Source organism: Suncus etruscus, chromosome 19 (assembly GCF_024139225.1).
Source record: "Suncus etruscus isolate mSunEtr1 chromosome 19, mSunEtr1.pri.cur, whole genome shotgun sequence".
Classification (NCBI taxonomy): Eukaryota; Metazoa; Chordata; class Mammalia; order Eulipotyphla; family Soricidae; genus Suncus; species Suncus etruscus.
Window position 1 is genome coordinate 22,382,016 of NC_064866.1, and position 17,769 is coordinate 22,399,784.

Below are 17,769 nucleotides of genomic sequence, written 5' to 3' on the forward strand. Positions count from 1 at the left end.
CTCGGTTCAATCCCTGGCATCCCATAAAATCCCCCAAGTCAGGAGCAATTTCTGAGTGCATAGCCAGGAGTAACCCCTGAGCATCACCAGGTGTGCCCCCAAAACCCCCCAAAAGTTAAATAATAAATAAATCAATAAAAGTTTCTTTTAGGGCCGGGCGGTGGCGCTAAAGGTAAGGTGCCTGCCTTGCTTGCGCTAGCCTTGGACGGACCGCGGTTTGATCCCCCGGTGTCCCATATGGTCCCCCAAGCCAGGAGCAACTTCTGAGCGCATAACCAGGAGTAACCCCTGAGCGTTACCGGGTGTGGCCCAAAAACCAAAAAAAAAAAGTTTCCTTTAGCTTTCTCTGGGATTATTGATATATAATGTAGTTAGAGTCTTTACTCATCCTCAAGGACCAATCACACTTCTGCATGATATCATAGAAGAAAAAAAATACTTGTAGAAAGCACTTTAAGAAAAAAAATACTTGTAGAAAGCACTTTAAATGGAATCTCCCAGGTAGTTTAGTATATATATTTTTGTAGTTTACTATTAAGGCTAACTAAATATTGCAGAAAAATTTATCATATTAATAATCATGGGGTATAGAAAATATAACTATCTTTTTAAAATTAATTTGAGATATTATGGTGTATAAAGCTATGAAAATTATTGGGCCAACAATATAGAATTTGCTAACTATTATTACAAAATGAACTAGTAGTGTACATTGATGTACACCATTTTCATGTTGCCATTACATTTGAAATATTAATTTAAATTACATAGAACAAATGGTTAAAATCTTTTAATATTTTACTATTTGTGTATTGTAAAATGGGGCAGCACCCAGCATTGTTTAAGGGATAGTTAATTTTGGAGAGAACGCTCAGGTGTTACTCCTAGCTCTGCACTTAGAAATCACTCCTGACAGGTTGGGGACCATAAGGAATGCCATGGTTCAAACCCAGATTGATCCTGGGTTGATCCTGGTTTGGTCTCTGATCGGCCTCATTAAAGGCAAAAACCCTACACATTATGCTATTGCCTGGCTCTGTGGGGAATAATATTTCTTATTCTGTGTTTAGGATTGACACTTGCTGGTACTCTGAAACCAATAAAATGATAGGATTTGGGAACTGGCCAAATATAAAGCAAGTATTTAACCACTGTACTATCTCTCCAGCCCTGAATTTTTATCATGTATAAAGATCTCATTGCTTAGCTTAGTACTAGAATTCTGAAACATGCCAAGTGCTAAAATGCTCTATTGTTTACTATTATTCTTATAGGCAAGAAAATGCTAGAGTAACCAATAAATTTTACCATAATCATTACATTTCCAGAAAAATGTAATGATTCTTCTTTCTCCTGCTAATAAAATTATATATGTAAGAAACTAAAATTATCAGAAAATATGGACAGAATAAATTGCATTAATTATTGGTACTAGCAAACTGCAATTATTCTTATTTATACATTAAATACTATTTTTCTATATACCTGACTTTTTGTGGGGAGGCCACACCTGGTGATGCTCAGAGGTTACTCCTTGCTATGTACTCAGAAATTGCTCCTGGCTTGGGGGACTATATGGGATGCTGGGGATTGAACCCAGGTCTGCCCTGGGCAGTCACATGCAGGGCAAATGCCCTACTGCTGTTTTATTACTCCTGCCCTTATATAGCTGACTTCTAAAATATTCTACTCCACAAATATTTTTAAGTGATTCCTCAAATATGCTTTAAATATGTTCTTTAACATGTCAAATTTGCGTGTTCAGGATTTATATTCCAACACAAAAACATTTATATATATATATAATAAAAGTACAGTTGTAGAGTTTCACCTTGCATGCTGCTGACCCAAGTTTGATCACCTATGGGTGATCTGGGCCCCCAGCCCACAGAGTGATCCCTAAGTACTGCTAGGGATCCCTAAATAATTTTAGTGGAGCAAAACCCCCCAAAATGCATTTATATTACCCATAATGATACAAAAGTGGTCTTGCCTTAATTGAATGAAACCTTACTTAACAAAGACTTTTCAAAGCTGATCTTGAATTATGCAGCATAAATTACTTTTATGTCTCCAAGATCAGAATTAATAAGCATTGGCTTTTGTTTTATTTGGAGACTTTATTAAACATTTAACTAGAATTAATGAGCTGACAAAGCACTTCAGTAACTTAGAAGTTGAGTCCATTTGTTTCGTCATGTATTATTAACATACCATCTGGGAAGTCAGGGTGGCTGAGCTGCAGATCTTTGCAAGTCCGAGCTGGGTTGTTCTGAGTACCCATTGGAAATTTCATATGCTGAATATCTTGTTTCAGGGAATCAAGAGAACCAAATATTTCCTCCATTCCATCTGAGTAATCAAGAATATTATCACTTGCATCTGCTTGCAAGCTTTCAGTATGTCTTCTTGTTTTTTTCGGTGACAAAATGGGTAAAGGCTGAATGACTTCACCAGGGGGACCCTGTAAAAAAGTTGATGTGTATGTAATTGTTTTTTAAATTCAAAGTATTCCAAAGAGTAATTATTACAGGTTACATTACTATTATAAGAAATCCTAAGGTAGCTTTTCACATCACATCCCACCACCACCTCCTCCCCCCAAATAAGATAAACCACAGAGAGTTTCAAGGTGCTAAATGCTAGAATATCATACTTGGTACCATGCACTTACAGGAGGTCCTGGGGGCCCTGGAATGCCACCATCACCCTTCTGGCCAGCAGGTCCCTGTTAGAAGAAAATAAACAAATGTAATAGATAATAATGTGGGTAGGTTTTAATAAAAAGTTTAAATAACTAAAAGGAAAATAGCACTTACAGAAGAACCTTTGTTACCCTTTGGACCTTGAGGACCCTAGAAATTACAAAAGCAAAAAGTGATTTTAAAATGAGATAAATTTACATCTTTTTCATATATTTGTAAGTTCAATGCTACTTTATAAAACTCCATTGTTTTGCACTTACTGGTAATCCTGGGGGACCAGGTGGACCTATGGGACCAGCAGGTCCTGGAATTCCCTGCAGAGAGAATGAAACATTCTTTGTTTGTATATGTAGGTTTTTGTATATGTAGGTTTTTTCATGGAAGCACATATTGCTAAGATTCAAAGAGTATTTGGGGATTGTAAACATATTAAGAAACAATCTGAATTTTAAATATCAAATAAAAGAATTTAAATAAAATTATTTGCTTTTTTGTTGTGTTGCCTTTTCTAGAATCTTTTTTGAGATATGAATGCACACACATCATATATTTACTTGTATTTACAAATATTTACATGTAATTTCAAAAATTATCTCTGCCTTCATAATTGAAAGCTTGTATTGGGGAGTAAATAAATGTTCCAAGCAAACTATTGTTTTAATTTTATGATTTCTAACTTGTCATACTTATTCCCACCACCAATGTCCCAAATCTCCCTCCTCCCCACTTCATCCCTGCCTGTACTCTAGACAGGCTCTCTACTTCCTTCATTTATTTACATTGTTATGACAGTTCTCAATGTACTTATTGATTTATTTTAGGATTAAACAGTACTCTTTGAAAACACCATTGATTTAAGATTAAAGAGGTTCAATCAAATCCTTGGCCTTGTAATGAGTACAAGGTGTGTGTGTGTGTGTGTGTGTGTGTGTGTGTGTGTGTGTGTAAAGGATAGATAAAATTATTTGTAGTTTAATCACCCCATCTCCTTTTGCTCCTGGAGATCCTTGGGTTCCAGGAAGTCCTCTGTCACCCTTTTCACCTTGCTCTCCAGGAGGACCAATCAAGCCAATTAAACCAGGATGTCCCTTTAGAAAGAAGAGAAAAATGGCTTAGAATATTCAAATTATAATCATATAATTAAATAATATTTGAAAATATACATCATATAAATGAATAAAACTAAAAGCAATACATTTTAACATGAATCTGAAAATAATTATTTTGAATAAACTATAAGATTATCATAAATTTCCACAGTCATTTCTTGCTTTCAGTAACCATTCCTTTAAAAAGTGTTGCAAGTACTATGAAACAGCACATCATAAAATATAATTTATTGTGTTTTATTAATTACAGTGAAAGCACTCAAACACAAGAACTATTCTGACCACAGGAATCTGGATAAGAAAACTAAACATTCATCATTTTAATATGTTTCTTGATACAAAATTGTTTCTAATCTTAGAAAAAGACCTATAGTCTCACATATTGAAGACTTAAAATAATTTTTAAAATGAACATTATAAAAAGAATTATTTGTAAAGCAATTATTTTTGTATTTGCAATTACTTGTATTCCTCATCATACATTCTGAAACATGATTAAATATATTTGAGTGATATCTACTTTAATAAAAATATGATTTAAAATTGAAATGTTACACCATCAGTTTATTTTATAAATAATTATTTTAGCTTAATAATATGCTTTTACTATATGGTTCATATAAAGTTATAAAGAAAAAATAACATTGAATTCTGGTACAATTTTTAGTATTACTCTTTATATTTCCCCATGACTAAACTCATATTGTAAATAAATATACAGTTTATTTTTCTATATTTACAATAAGTAAACTTTTCATTACATTTTCCTTTAATTTTTGACTTGACAATTTCTTGCCTCTAGTACTATTAAAATTGGAAAAATGCATTACTTTATTCTCACCTTATCACCCTTGAATCCAGGGTCACCTTTGAGACCAGGTAAGCCAGGTGGGCCCTAAATAATAACAAATATTATAACTATATAGAGTAGTCATGAATAAGAGTATAATATTAATATTCATAACACAAGATTGATTTTGGTATGTACAGTTATTACATGATGACCACTGCTAGGTTTTGAATTCTAAATACTTTTTTTGAGGGAGATCACACCCGGTGATGCTCAGGGATTACTCCTGGCTATGCACTCAAAAATCACTCCTGGCTTGGGGACCATATGGAACGCCGGGGGATCAAACTGTGGTCCATTCAGGTCAACCATTTGTAAGGTAAACACCGTACTGCTGCGCCACTGCTTCAGACCCTATAAATACGTTTTTTTGTTTTTAAATTTTATCTCAGTATTTAACAATAACATTAAATACAGCATAATATATTTGATTAAATAAATACAAATTTATAAATGAAACATGCCATTATGGCTTTTCAATTAAGAGTAAATGATACATAAAATACTACAGTGAATGATTTGTGATCCACTTTGGTCAAAATAAAAATTATTATAAAAAAAGAGTAAATGCTTAACATTAATCATAGTGATTTTATAGAGATATCAAAATTATATATCATCCAAAGGTAACAAATATGAGGCACCACTTACCTTCTTGCTCCTAAATATTAATAATCATACATTATTTTTAATATGCCAGAAATATGTCAACTTACTACTCTCTCAGTACAGTTCACATTATAAAAAGAAGCTATTAGGAATTCTATTTGCTCAGGCATAATGAGAAATATACTCTCATTATTGAGAATTCTAATGCATTTTAAATCATTGCTATAAATATTACTGATGAAGGAGTTAAAGGTAATGACAATTAATTCCTCTAAACGAATATTCCTGTATGAAATTATGACTGTCTTTAAGGAGGAATTTACTAAGAAAAATCAGTTTATCATTTTTTTTTTTTTTTGGTTTTTGGGCCACACCCGGTAACGCTCAGGGGTTACTCCTGGCTATGCGCTCAGAAGTCGCTCCTGGCTTGGGGGACCATATGGGACACCGGGGGATCGAACCGCGGTCCGTCCAAGGCTAGCGCAGGCAAGGCAGGCACCTTACCTCTTGCGCCACCGCCCGGCCCCAGTTTATCATTTTTATGTTTAAAAATAGAAATTGGTGAGGTCATGAAATTTGCAGTAATTATAACTATCTGTAAACTTGGAAGGTACTAAAAATTGCCTCTACATACAAAAATGTCTTTTTCAAGTGTATTATTTTCTATGCTCTCTTTAAAATATTATAAATTATAAACCCTAGGAGAAAATATAATTCATAAGTAATTACCTTTTATTATTTTATTTGTTTATTTATTTATTTTGCTTTGGGGGCACACCCGGTGATGCTCAGGGGTTACTCTTGGCTATGCACTCAGAAATCACTCCAGCTTGAGGGACCATATGGGATGCCGAGGGATTGAACCTGGTCTGTGCTAAATCAGCCACATGCAAGGTAAATGCCCTACAACTGTGCCACCACTCTGGCCCCCATAAGTAACAAATTTAAAGCAAACCAAGGTAGATACACTTTGCATTACAGAATATATGTTTTACATATTTTCTTTTAGTCACTGTGAAATTACAAAATTACACATAATTGGTTTACAGGTGTACAATGTTACAACACCAATTCCTTCAACAATGTCCACTTCCCTCCACCAATGTTCCCAACTCCTATTTGCCTCTGATTCACAATTCTGCCTCTATAAAAAGTACTATTTAGTTTTATTTTTTGGTTTTGGGGCCACAACTGGCGGCACTTGGGTTACTCCTGGCTCTATGCTCAAAAATCGCCCCTGACAGACTGTGGTGACCATATGGGATGCTGTAAATTGTACTTGGATCTGTCCTGGTCAGCCTCATGCAAGGCAAATGCCATGCCACTGTACTATTGCTCAGGCCACAGAGGTACACTTTTTTAAAATATGTTTTTGTATTGTAGTTTTAAGTACTTTTATTGATAGAGGTACAATACAGTTTCATGCATAGCATTTATCATCTTTCAGCCTTTCCACCTTCCAATTGAGCACTTGCCTCTACTATTGTTATAGCCCCTTCCCTGTCCAATCCCCAGCCTTCCAAAGTGGTATGTTTTCTTTAACCAGTTCTCATGTTCTTTGTTTCCATTGCCTTTGGTAGCATATACTTTGAAATGCATTTCAAAACTCCAATGTAATGGATTCTAAAGAAATTATACATATCTCTCTATATAGAATGTAAAATTTTAAGTACAATTTTAACAATGTTAAAGGCAAGAGATACTTAACTCTTTAAAACTGCCTAACCATTAGGAAATGATTCATTTTTCAACACCCCTGACATATGGCTTAAAGGTAGCATTAAAAATATCAAATGTAATTCATTAGATTAATCTTACCTTTTATTTAGGCACATATGTATTAAAATATAGTCATCTAATATTTTTTCAGTGAATAAAAAGGAAGTATGATAATACTTGGGGGCTGAAATAAGAACATAGCAGGTGGGGTGTTTGCCTTGTACAGAGCTGACCTAGGTTTGATCCCTGGCATCACATATGGCATCCCATAAGAGACTGCCAGGAGTGATTTCTGAGCTCAAACCCAGGCATAACTTCTGAGCACCACTGGTGTGGCCCCCAAACAAACAGAAAAGATATAAAATAAACAAAGAATGATAAAACTGAAATAAATTTATCCTGAGATAAATGCTGAGTAATCTTTTAGTTACAATGAAAGGAACATGTTTCTTTTGTTTTGTTTGATTTGATTTGGTTTGGGGGCCACACCAGGTGATGCTCAGGGGTTACTCCTGGCTATGTGCTCAGAAATTGCTCCTGGTTTGGGGGACCATATGTGGCGCCGGGGGATAAACTGAAGTCTGTCCTAGGTTAGCCTGTGACAAGCAAATGCCCTATAGCTTGCGCCACCCCTCTGGCCCCAGAAGCATATTATTAAACTGAAAGATCATAAGGGAAAGAAACTAATATAGATATTATTCTGCTTTTAAAAAATTAAAATGATGGATAACATAGTAGCTAAATGATCTGCAGGAAGAAGTTTGGAGTTGATGTTGGCTCTGCATAGTTTGTTTTGGTTTTGGGGCCACACCAGGTGACGCTCAGGGGTTACTCCTGGCTATGTGCTCAAAAATCTCTCCTAACTTGGAGAACCATAGGAGATGCGGGGAGTTCGAACCGAGGTCCACTTTGAGTCAGCTGCGTGCAAGGCAAATGCACTAACACTGTGCTATTGCTCCAGCCCCCAGCCACTTGCTGCATAGTTTTTGAAGCACCAAAAGGGACCCCCCAAGAACAGAGTCAGAAGTAGCCCCTAAGCACTGCCACATGTGGTGTCACCAAAATTAGTTTAAAAGTACTTAGCCATTAACTTTTACTAAGCAGTAGAGGATATAATGAAATCATTATTTTTCTTATCATTTAAACAATCTTATTTTCATTAAATGTTTGTTTAATGTCTGTTGATTATCTAAAACACAAGCAGTGCAATTTAAGACAAAATCAGACCCATCATTTACATCTCTTACTGCTATTTTTAATTGTTGTTGTGCTCTCACGTAAACACTATGTTTTGACTGTTAATATAGAGTTTAAACTAATTTTCCATGAGAAATTCTAACACAATTACTTATTGGGTCATGATTGGCAGTGCAGAAGGATAATTCCAGCTTTGTACTCAGCCGCCACACCCAGAAGAACTCTGGAAACACAGTGGGGCTGAAGTTTACCTCAGGCCCTCCTAAATGCAAAACAATTGGGGCCGGAGAGATAGCATGGAGGTAGGGCGTTTGCCATGCATGCAGAAGGATGCTGGTTCAAATCCTGGCATCCCACATGGTCCCCTGAGCCTGCTAGGAGCGATTTCTGAGTGTAGGGCCAGGAGTAGCTCCTGAGCACTGCCAGGTGTGTGACCCAAAAACCAAAAAAAAAAAAAAAAAAAAAAGGCAAAACAAGTGCTTAGCTGGTTGAGTAATTTCTTCAGGCTAAGAAATGCCTAACTTTCCAAAAGAAAATACATATACTGTATTATAACATATCTGGACTCTCGTATGATACATTACACAGCATAGACACACACCTCAATGTACTAGACTTCTGAAGTTAAAAAGGGCTTTTTTTTTTTTTTTTAGTATTCTAATTACTTTTCAATTTAGAAGTTCAGATACAATTGTTAAACTATTAACTATATTGGCAATTGCCACTTTGTTAAAGTCACCAATACACTAGTTAGGTCGCTAATAATCTGGAATGATGAATGCAGACCACGTAATTGAAGCTGGATTTGAAAATTAGGGGGCAGGGCGAATTTCACAGAATTTTTTATTTTTTAAGTGAAAGTCAAAGAAAGCTGGTAAAAGAGATCAGAATATCAAAGAGAGTGGGGCAATTGATTTGCAAGAGGTTTACCCATGTTTGATCTCTGGCACCCCATATGGTCCTGAGCCTGCCAGGAGTAATTTCTGAGTGCAGAGCTAGAAGTAACCACTGAGTGCTACTGAACCTGCCCCCCCCCCCAAAAAAAAAAGCTGATTGAAAAAGAGATTTAATATTTAGGATTCTAGGGGTAAACTAGATATGGGTGTGGTATTTTATAAGTATAATGACAAACCCAAATTATAGAAAATATTTAGATGGGGCCGGGCGGTGGCGCTAAAGGTAAGGTGCCTGCCTTGCCTGCGCTAACCTTGGACGGACCGCGGTTCGATCCCCCGGTGTCCCATATGGTCCCCCAAGCCAGGAGCAAACTTCTGAGCACATAGCCAGGAGTAACCCCTGAGCGTTACCGGGTGTGGCCCAAAAACCAAAAAAAAAAAGAAAAAAAAAAGAAAATATTTAGATGAATTTCACATGGATTAATTTTAGAGGCAAATACATACTTGTAGGAGTTTTCAAACAGTAATATCTTTATCTCCTATATTTTACTCACACTTAAGTCTCTTTATTTATAATTTTACCTTACTACTAATCAGAGGAGGATTAGAGTAATATTCTCTTAGCACAGTTAATATATTCTGCATGATAAATACTTTGCCAATATCTATCATTTTGTAATCTATCTGCTGCCTTTTCTAATAATAACTTTAAAATAATGTTAGTGAAAATAGATATGCTTGGATAAAATCAAGTACACTTTTTACAGATAATAAACTTATCTTTAAAAAATAATCAGTTTTTTACTTAGTAACTATTGCTCTGAGTAAAACTAATTTAATGCCTTATAACTGACTTATTCTATTAACATAAGAACACTCTGAGAGGGATATACTCCCTTTTAATTTATTTAAATTTCACAGTATTCTCCTAGATGCATAGTCTTAACAATCTAATTTCACAGATGAGGATAATTAAGCTAAAATAGAAAAAATAAGTAATTGTATTTTCCCAAAATTAGCTAGTAAGTTAGTAAGCAGCAGTTCTGGTTTTCAAAACATGCTTGGTTTGAAAATCAGTGACTAAATAGACATTCCAAATCTTCTCACTATGTTTAAAATTGTGTTTACTCATGAAACATTTCTTAGCTGAGTGGACAAGGATGTCAAAATGATATAAGTGATATTCTGAAGATGATTTCTCTGCTCTCCATCAATTCATGAGGATCAAAGAGCATGCTAATTTAATACAGAGGCCATAATCAAAATACACGAGGCTACAATATATTTGTTATCTAAGTATTCATAATAAGCAGCTGAAAAAAATGAACCAATGGAATGTTCCAAACTAGTTTCCATTTAACTTTTTTAAAAGTTGTGTATTATTCAGCTTCTCTCTCAGTAAGTTCCTTATGCACAGAGGAGACATATAAAATATTATAAGTTGGAATCAGATGTAAATCCTATAATTTTACTTTTAATATTACTAAAGAAAGCATTTCACATAATATTTTCTATTTTATCTGGGAAAAGTCAAATTACTTACTGGAAAATACAAAAAAATAATCTTTAGAAAATTTGTGTGTCTTTAAGATATTCTCTTTTATTCCTTTCCCTCACTCTGTGCAGTTTGGAGTTTGACAAATATAAGATTAGTCTGCTTTCACCTGGCTCTACTCCTATAAAAATGGAACAAGATGGAGCATAAGTGATAGCACAGTGGTAGAGTGCCTTGCACATGGCAGATCCAGGACAGATCTGGTTTGATCCTCCTGAGTCCCATATGGTCCCCCTAGCCAGGAGTGACCCCTGAGCGTCACTGGGTGTGGCCAAAAAACCCACCCAAATACAAACAAAGAAACAAAAAAGAATCAGGATGCATATTTGATAATCTTTGAAAAGTGACTTTTTCTTTTGGGCTCACATCTAGCCATGCTCAGATCTTATGTCTGAATGTCAGGAATCACTCCTGGTGCTAATTGAAGATCATGTGGAAGGAGGGAATCAAACCCACGTTAGTCATATGCAAGGCAAGTGCCTTATTTTCTCTACTATCACTTTGGCCCAATATTTTTGTTTGCAACAAAAGATACTTTTATTGAAATGACATTAAATTACAAGACTTTATATAATTTATTTTTAATCAGAGGACATAGCAAACAAAGGTTTTAAGATCAATTCAATTTTTTAAACAACTAATTATTATCTCTTGCAGTTTTCTAGTTAAATAAAACACTATCTTAACTCATTTATATCTTATTAGAAGAATTTAGAAACTCTAGTTCTAGGTGATAAACAATATAACTGTAGGAATCCTTCCGTTTTAACAAACAGAAAACATGATACTCACCATAGGACCAGGTGGTCCATCTTGGCCTGCAGCTCCAGGGAGACCTTGTTCTCCCTATTGAAAATAAGCATTCTTTTAATTACCACAAATTACACCTAAATTTTTAATAGTATGTTTTAGGTAATATAGTTACAATAGTGCTTAAATTTAAAGTGATGATATACAATGCTACTGCACATCCACCATGCCCAAGACATTTCACTCCTGTTCTTGTTTCACCCTGATTCCACTATTTTTCTGCACTTCTCATTGTTTATTGAATAACAATTATCACCTTGATGCACGCTGTCACCTTACATTGCTACCAACATGCCCAAGGTGCCTCACATATGACCTTGTGTTACTTCTGGTCCACTTTAGTGTTAATTCCTTCCCCTTGAACCTTAACCAACTATTCTCAAGTGTAACTGTATTTTTTCTTTCAAAAACACACACACAAGAAAACAAGAGAACTTAATCAATTTCTGCTGTGTAGGAATATGTTAATATGTGCTTACTACACACACCTATATCTGAATGCAGACTGATATGAATATTTGACATGTTAAAGTTTAGGTTTCTATACTGTCAGTATATGATAGAATAATATCACGAACTTTTAAATAGAATATATATACTTTAAGCTAATTTACAACATGTATAACCATTTTGTAATATAGTCACATAGTAATTTATGAAAAACTATGAACACATATTTGTGTTTTTGTATATACGTGTATAAAACAGTGCTACTTTAAATTAAGCATCTTTTTATTGTATGATTTTTATATCTTATCTTTTATTGATTCATTTTTAAATAGTATTGTTATTTAAACACCGTGATTAAAACATGATCGTAGTTGAGTTTCAGTCATAAATAGAACCCCCCCCTTCACCAGCGCTGCAATCCCATCGCAAATGTTCCCCATCACCAACCCTCCTTCCCTGTGTTTGAGACAAGCTTTCTACTTCCCTCACTCATTGACATTGTTATGACAGTTCTCAGTGTACTTAATTCTCTAACAGCACTCAGCATCTTTTAGCCCAGATGCTTACCACAGGACCAGGAATGCCGCGAAGTCCTTCTGGACCTGGTTTTCCTGCAGGCCCCTGAGGACCAACTGGGCCAGTTTTTCCTGCTGGACCTTCAGCACCTGCTTCACCCTATCAAACACAAAATATGTGAATAGGTTAGTCAAAAAGATAATTTTTATGATTATTAAAATTATTATGTTCTTTAATATGTGCATAAACTAAAATTTGAATTCCTCTAAAATATATTTTACCTTAGCACCCTTTTCACCTTGTCTTCCCTCTGGACCTGTAGCTCCAGGTGGACCCTATAAATATAAAATTCTATTAACATATGTATCACATAGAAATTTAATGTCAGTGAAATCAATTTGTAAACATCTCAATTTGTCTTAGCCTTTACTACTGTACTTTTGTTGCAGAGAGATTTTTAAAAGAAGTGCTGTTGACTAGCCATTCATATTAAATAATCATCTGAAATTAATTATAATGCATCAATATAAATAATTGAGTGTATCAATTTTTCCAAAATCTTTATATATGTTTTAGGAACGTGTTTTAATTTTAGAACATCCATGTTTACATTCATTTTTAAAAAATCATGGTTAGAATATAGAATTTAAATGATCTATGGTCAATCATTGTGTAGAACAATAAATATAATTCATGTAAGAGTAATCACTTTTAAGAAGCTTTTCAAATACTTTGAAATAAAAATTACTTTTAGTACTCTAGCATTAGCATAATGCTTCATGTTTGAGAAGCCTACTAATTAGTCTGAGATTTTCCTTACACTTACATAACTGAATTTGAAAAAAAGATGTTTGTGGTTTGCTGTTGAACAAGGTGAAGTACATTAGGAATCATGGACCATACTTCCCTCCCTAAATCTACTCCCATGAAAATCCATATATAGTGCATGTATTGTGCCTGTGTACATTGTATCTAGAATATGTGGCTTGTATAATTATATCTTCTCTTGAGATATGTACTTTAATATTTTCATTTTCTTTCTCTGCCTTTGGCTGAAGCCTAACTTTCTCTTGAGTGCATTACTCGTTACTCTCTCCTTTCTTGTCAGTACCTTCAAATAAAACCCGTTTTTAATTCAAAAATCACACAAAATACAAAATAGAAATACAAAATAAAAACTGTCATTCTTTAGATAGAATCAAATGGTATTTTCATTGGTTGAAACTATGAATTTAGAAACTCAGATAGGAACAAACATCTACTATTGAGTGAGCTTGCTTAACTTAAAATCATGTTGTTTAAGGGTCAATGGTATTTATGCACATTATGATTACATTCATGTAAACATACACACATAATTTTTATAAGCAGATACCTTTCTACTATTTTAGATGTGTTCTTTTAAACTATTTTTATATTCTAGATTTTATATTTCAATTAAATTCTTCCATATATTAAAAATTATCATTTGCAAAGAAATAAAAATCAGTACTATAAGAAGTGTTAATTAGTTTCAATTTTTTGTACAGCATCATCAAATTCCAGGGTGCAAAAGGAGAACTTAGTTGTTTAAAATCTCTGGCTTTCTATTTTGGCATTAATATGTGATCTTTGGTAAGTTATACAACATATTAGTACTTCAGTTTAGATCTCTGCCAGAAAGTAGGAATAACATAAGTGACAGTCCAGTATCCTCATGAGAATTCATTGAGTTAATAAAATAAATTATTTGTTATGGAACCCAAGCCATAGAAATTCATTCAATATTACATATATATCATTTAAATTATTAGATAATATTCTTTACCGTATGATTTTATATATTTCAATTTACCTTAGATTGTAACATATTTAGAGTTTTAAGGGCAATGATAAATAATATAATATTTAAAAATATTTGTATACTTCTTGTTTTGCTTTTGGATCACTTTGGTATTTTTAGATGCTACTTTTGGCTTGTTGGTCATGTGTCAGTATTGAAGGTGGTTGGTTTGCCATGAAGTGCCAGAACCTAACTAGGATCTAACCTTCATGCAAAAGCCAGCACACAAAAGGAAATTTCTTAATATTTTATATTAAAATCCTTAAAGTAACATTTTCTATACTTTCCCTTTGAATATATTAAAGATTTAACATTCATAATAAAAATAATCTTCAGATCTATATAATAGGTGTTTGTTTGGATTATGTACTATTTTCCTATGTAAGATACAAAGAAACACATTAGGAGAATAAATATTGCCCAAAGGTAATGGAAGTGAATAACCGTAGCTCTGGTCTTTAGTAGAAGGCTTGTCACTGCGGGTAGTAGTGTGTCGGAGATGGGTGGGAGGGCTTGGGAAAAAGAAAGATCAGGGAAGAAGCCACTATGACAATGCTAAAGGGAAGTAGTCACTTTACCAAAAGTAGGTCTTAAAAAAAGGTAAGTGATACAATAAACTATACTCAATAGTATTGTAAAACCACATTGTCTAAAAGAAAAATTAAAAACGACAAAAGAAAAAAGAAAATAGTGTCTGCCTGAGAGGCAGATAGACTGGGTGATAAGGAAATTGGGCCACTGGTGGAGCGAAGTGGGCACTATTGAAGGGATTTGTTTTTGAACCATTTTGAGCCTAAAACTTGATCATGAATAATTGTAATTCTGTAATTTCATGGTGATTCAATAAAACAATAAAACTTTATTTTTCATTTGAAGAGTGTTCTTTACCTAGATGATATTTTTAAAGAGAAACTAGAGTGCTATATGTAATCATATATAATTTATTCTAGACCATATTCAATTGAATATTTTACCATAATTCCGTTTCTTATTTTGTTGCCATTTGGAGTTACATCCACCAATACTGCTTAGAGATAGATGTATTAGGTGTTTCTGGCAATGGAACCATGGAAGACTAGGACCAAATCCAGATCTCCCTCATGCAAAGCATTTTTCTAGCTCTCTGAGCTATCTCTTTGACCATTAACTCTTTGACTTTCTATTTTTTCAATATGATATAGAAATCAATCTGATGCTAAATTTTTCTGCAAAAGTTCACACAGAAGTTAAAAAACAGATTTAATTATCTTTATGAAGTTGAATTCTTTTTCTTTGAGACTGTCATGTTTATTTCATTTGTTTACTTCTATTTATGCTATGAATTGTGCTCAAACCATTAGCTGAGATTGAGGTTGGAGGTCGGGGAAAGTAGTTCAGTGGTGTTAATTGCTAAGAATAAGGTGAAATAGAAAAATTAATTTCTCCATTTCAGATGTGATATGAATATTCTAATGGTAAATATTTGTGTACTTTAACTGGTCTCAAAACCAGATATAAAATGAGTATTAAATACTTCATCAAATTTTGAAAGCTTTATAAGCTTTGAGAGCTAATTTATAAAAATTCTCTCAATAACAGCACTATAACTTCACATATTATTACACAGTCACTGGGTCTTAACTCAAAGATACAAAATGTATGTGCTATATATAAATTGTCTTTTGAAGTAGAACAATATGTTAATAATAACATATTAATTAAATGCATTTTTTAAGTTTGATGCGACTAAGCAATATAAATTTTGTACTGAAGTATAAGCTTTAAATATTCTGTAGCACTAAAAAATAAATTACTTTGTTGTTTAAATGTGCTGAATAATATTAAGGAACATAAATTATGGAATCCAGCTGAACAAAGGGCTTTTTCTTTCACTTTGAAGGTTTTCCCTTACATTAGTGACATATAGGGCCCTAACCTCATTTGCATACATTTACACACAATCTTCATCTTGATTTTAAAAAAGGCAAATTATCAACTGTATAAAATTGTAAGAAAAATGTTTCCACTTCAAAGGAGAAAACAAATATCATGTTTAAAGCGGCTAGACTATTTTTAGCACAAATAAACTACATAAAAGTCACAAAACTGATTCAAGTCAAAGACTGCTCCATTTCAAAAGAATTTATTGACTGTATTTCTAGGTCTCTGCAAAAAGAAAAAAGGACTTAATCTAGCTAAATTCATTTGTACTTTCATAAAGAAAGGAATGAAATGTTTGGAAAATTACTCAAAAGGTATGATCCAGTAAATTTCCAACAGAAGATTCCTGTTCAATGAATCCCACAACTTTATATCATATATGTATTTATATACATGTATAAACTTATTAAGAAGTTATCTGCATTTGTGATTAATATATTATCAATTAAATCGTATATCAAATAATATATGTTTAAAATTTTTGTAAACTTAAACTTTGCAACATCAACTAGACTATTTCAATTCTGTTAATTTAAATAATTTTATATTATATTATTTAAATGATTTCAGTCAGCCCTAGATTTTCATTCAATAAATCAGATAGAACTAGTTCTTGATTTCAAACCTTTTTGAAAATAAGCTGTGAATTATTATTCAAATTTACTAGTATTAACTGTATAATCTCATGCCTTAAGGATATATATCTATTATTAAGTACTACAAATGCATTACATAATATATATGATATACTAGAAATGACAACTTAATTTTTCTACTTGTTTTATTGTTGATATTATGGTTTTCTGTCACTATCACTCTAACTTTCAAAATTCTAATAAACATTCTATTAAGAAAGTTTTTTTTTATTTTTTCAAAGTTCATTCCTGGGGAAACAAGTAATATGCTTGAATACATTTTTAATCATTGCTACTTATGCTATGAGATGTTACAGAAAAAGTATTAATGGTCATCTTTTGTTGCTTTCATTAGAAACTAAATATCAAAGAGGTACTCATTTTTACAAAAGCTAAAAAAGTTTAATACACATGCTAGCTGGATCAAAGGAAAATAAAAATATAAAGCTATTATGCATCAGATATAAATGTGTAGAAATTTATTATTAATGTACAAGAATTTGTCCTTATTTTTTCTACAAAGATGACACTTAATTGGTTACTGCAGTAGACTGGTAAAGAAATAATTATTCTTCTCAACTGTTTCAGCTTATAATATTCACCTAAACCTTTAGGTTTAAGTAGGTTGGTCTTACATATAGAGATTATATTTAGGTTCCCAAGTATTTTCTTTCCACTTAATCAAAGTGCTTTAACTAGTTTGCTTCTAAATCACTGCTCTTTGCAAAATTGATTTCATTAAAAATAGGTGCAATCATTTGGAATCCAATGCTTCCTTCTTTGGCTATGGTTATCATGAAATTTATTCATAGTATATATTTAGGCTTTTATATATATATATATATATATATATATATATATAAATGTAAACCTTTACAAAAATATGCATCCTGAAATAAGTAAATATAGTTAACACAGATTTAAGCAAAATCAGCACATGCCATATCCTGAAAATGTATTACAAACTTCTGTGGGA

At 33.1% G+C, this 17,769-nt stretch overlaps 1 protein-coding gene across 1 annotated transcript in view; it reads right to left on the reverse strand.

The window, feature by feature from the left end:
- The window catches only part of COL11A1 (collagen type XI alpha 1 chain), a 206,166-nt gene that overhangs the window by 10,020 nt on the left and 178,377 nt on the right, over positions 1 to 17,769 (reverse strand). Inside the window, exons 55-63 of the mRNA XM_049765836.1 lie at positions 12,698 to 12,751; positions 12,468 to 12,575; positions 11,433 to 11,486; positions 4,656 to 4,709; positions 3,686 to 3,793; positions 2,966 to 3,019; positions 2,820 to 2,855; positions 2,675 to 2,728; positions 2,215 to 2,464 (exon numbers count right to left, since the gene is read on the reverse strand). Coding sequence (XP_049621793.1) covers positions 2,215 to 2,464; positions 2,675 to 2,728; positions 2,820 to 2,855; positions 2,966 to 3,019; positions 3,686 to 3,793; positions 4,656 to 4,709; positions 11,433 to 11,486; positions 12,468 to 12,575; positions 12,698 to 12,751 — 772 coding nt within the window. The remainder of the gene's footprint in view (positions 1 to 2,214; positions 2,465 to 2,674; positions 2,729 to 2,819; positions 2,856 to 2,965; positions 3,020 to 3,685; positions 3,794 to 4,655; positions 4,710 to 11,432; positions 11,487 to 12,467; positions 12,576 to 12,697; positions 12,752 to 17,769) is intronic.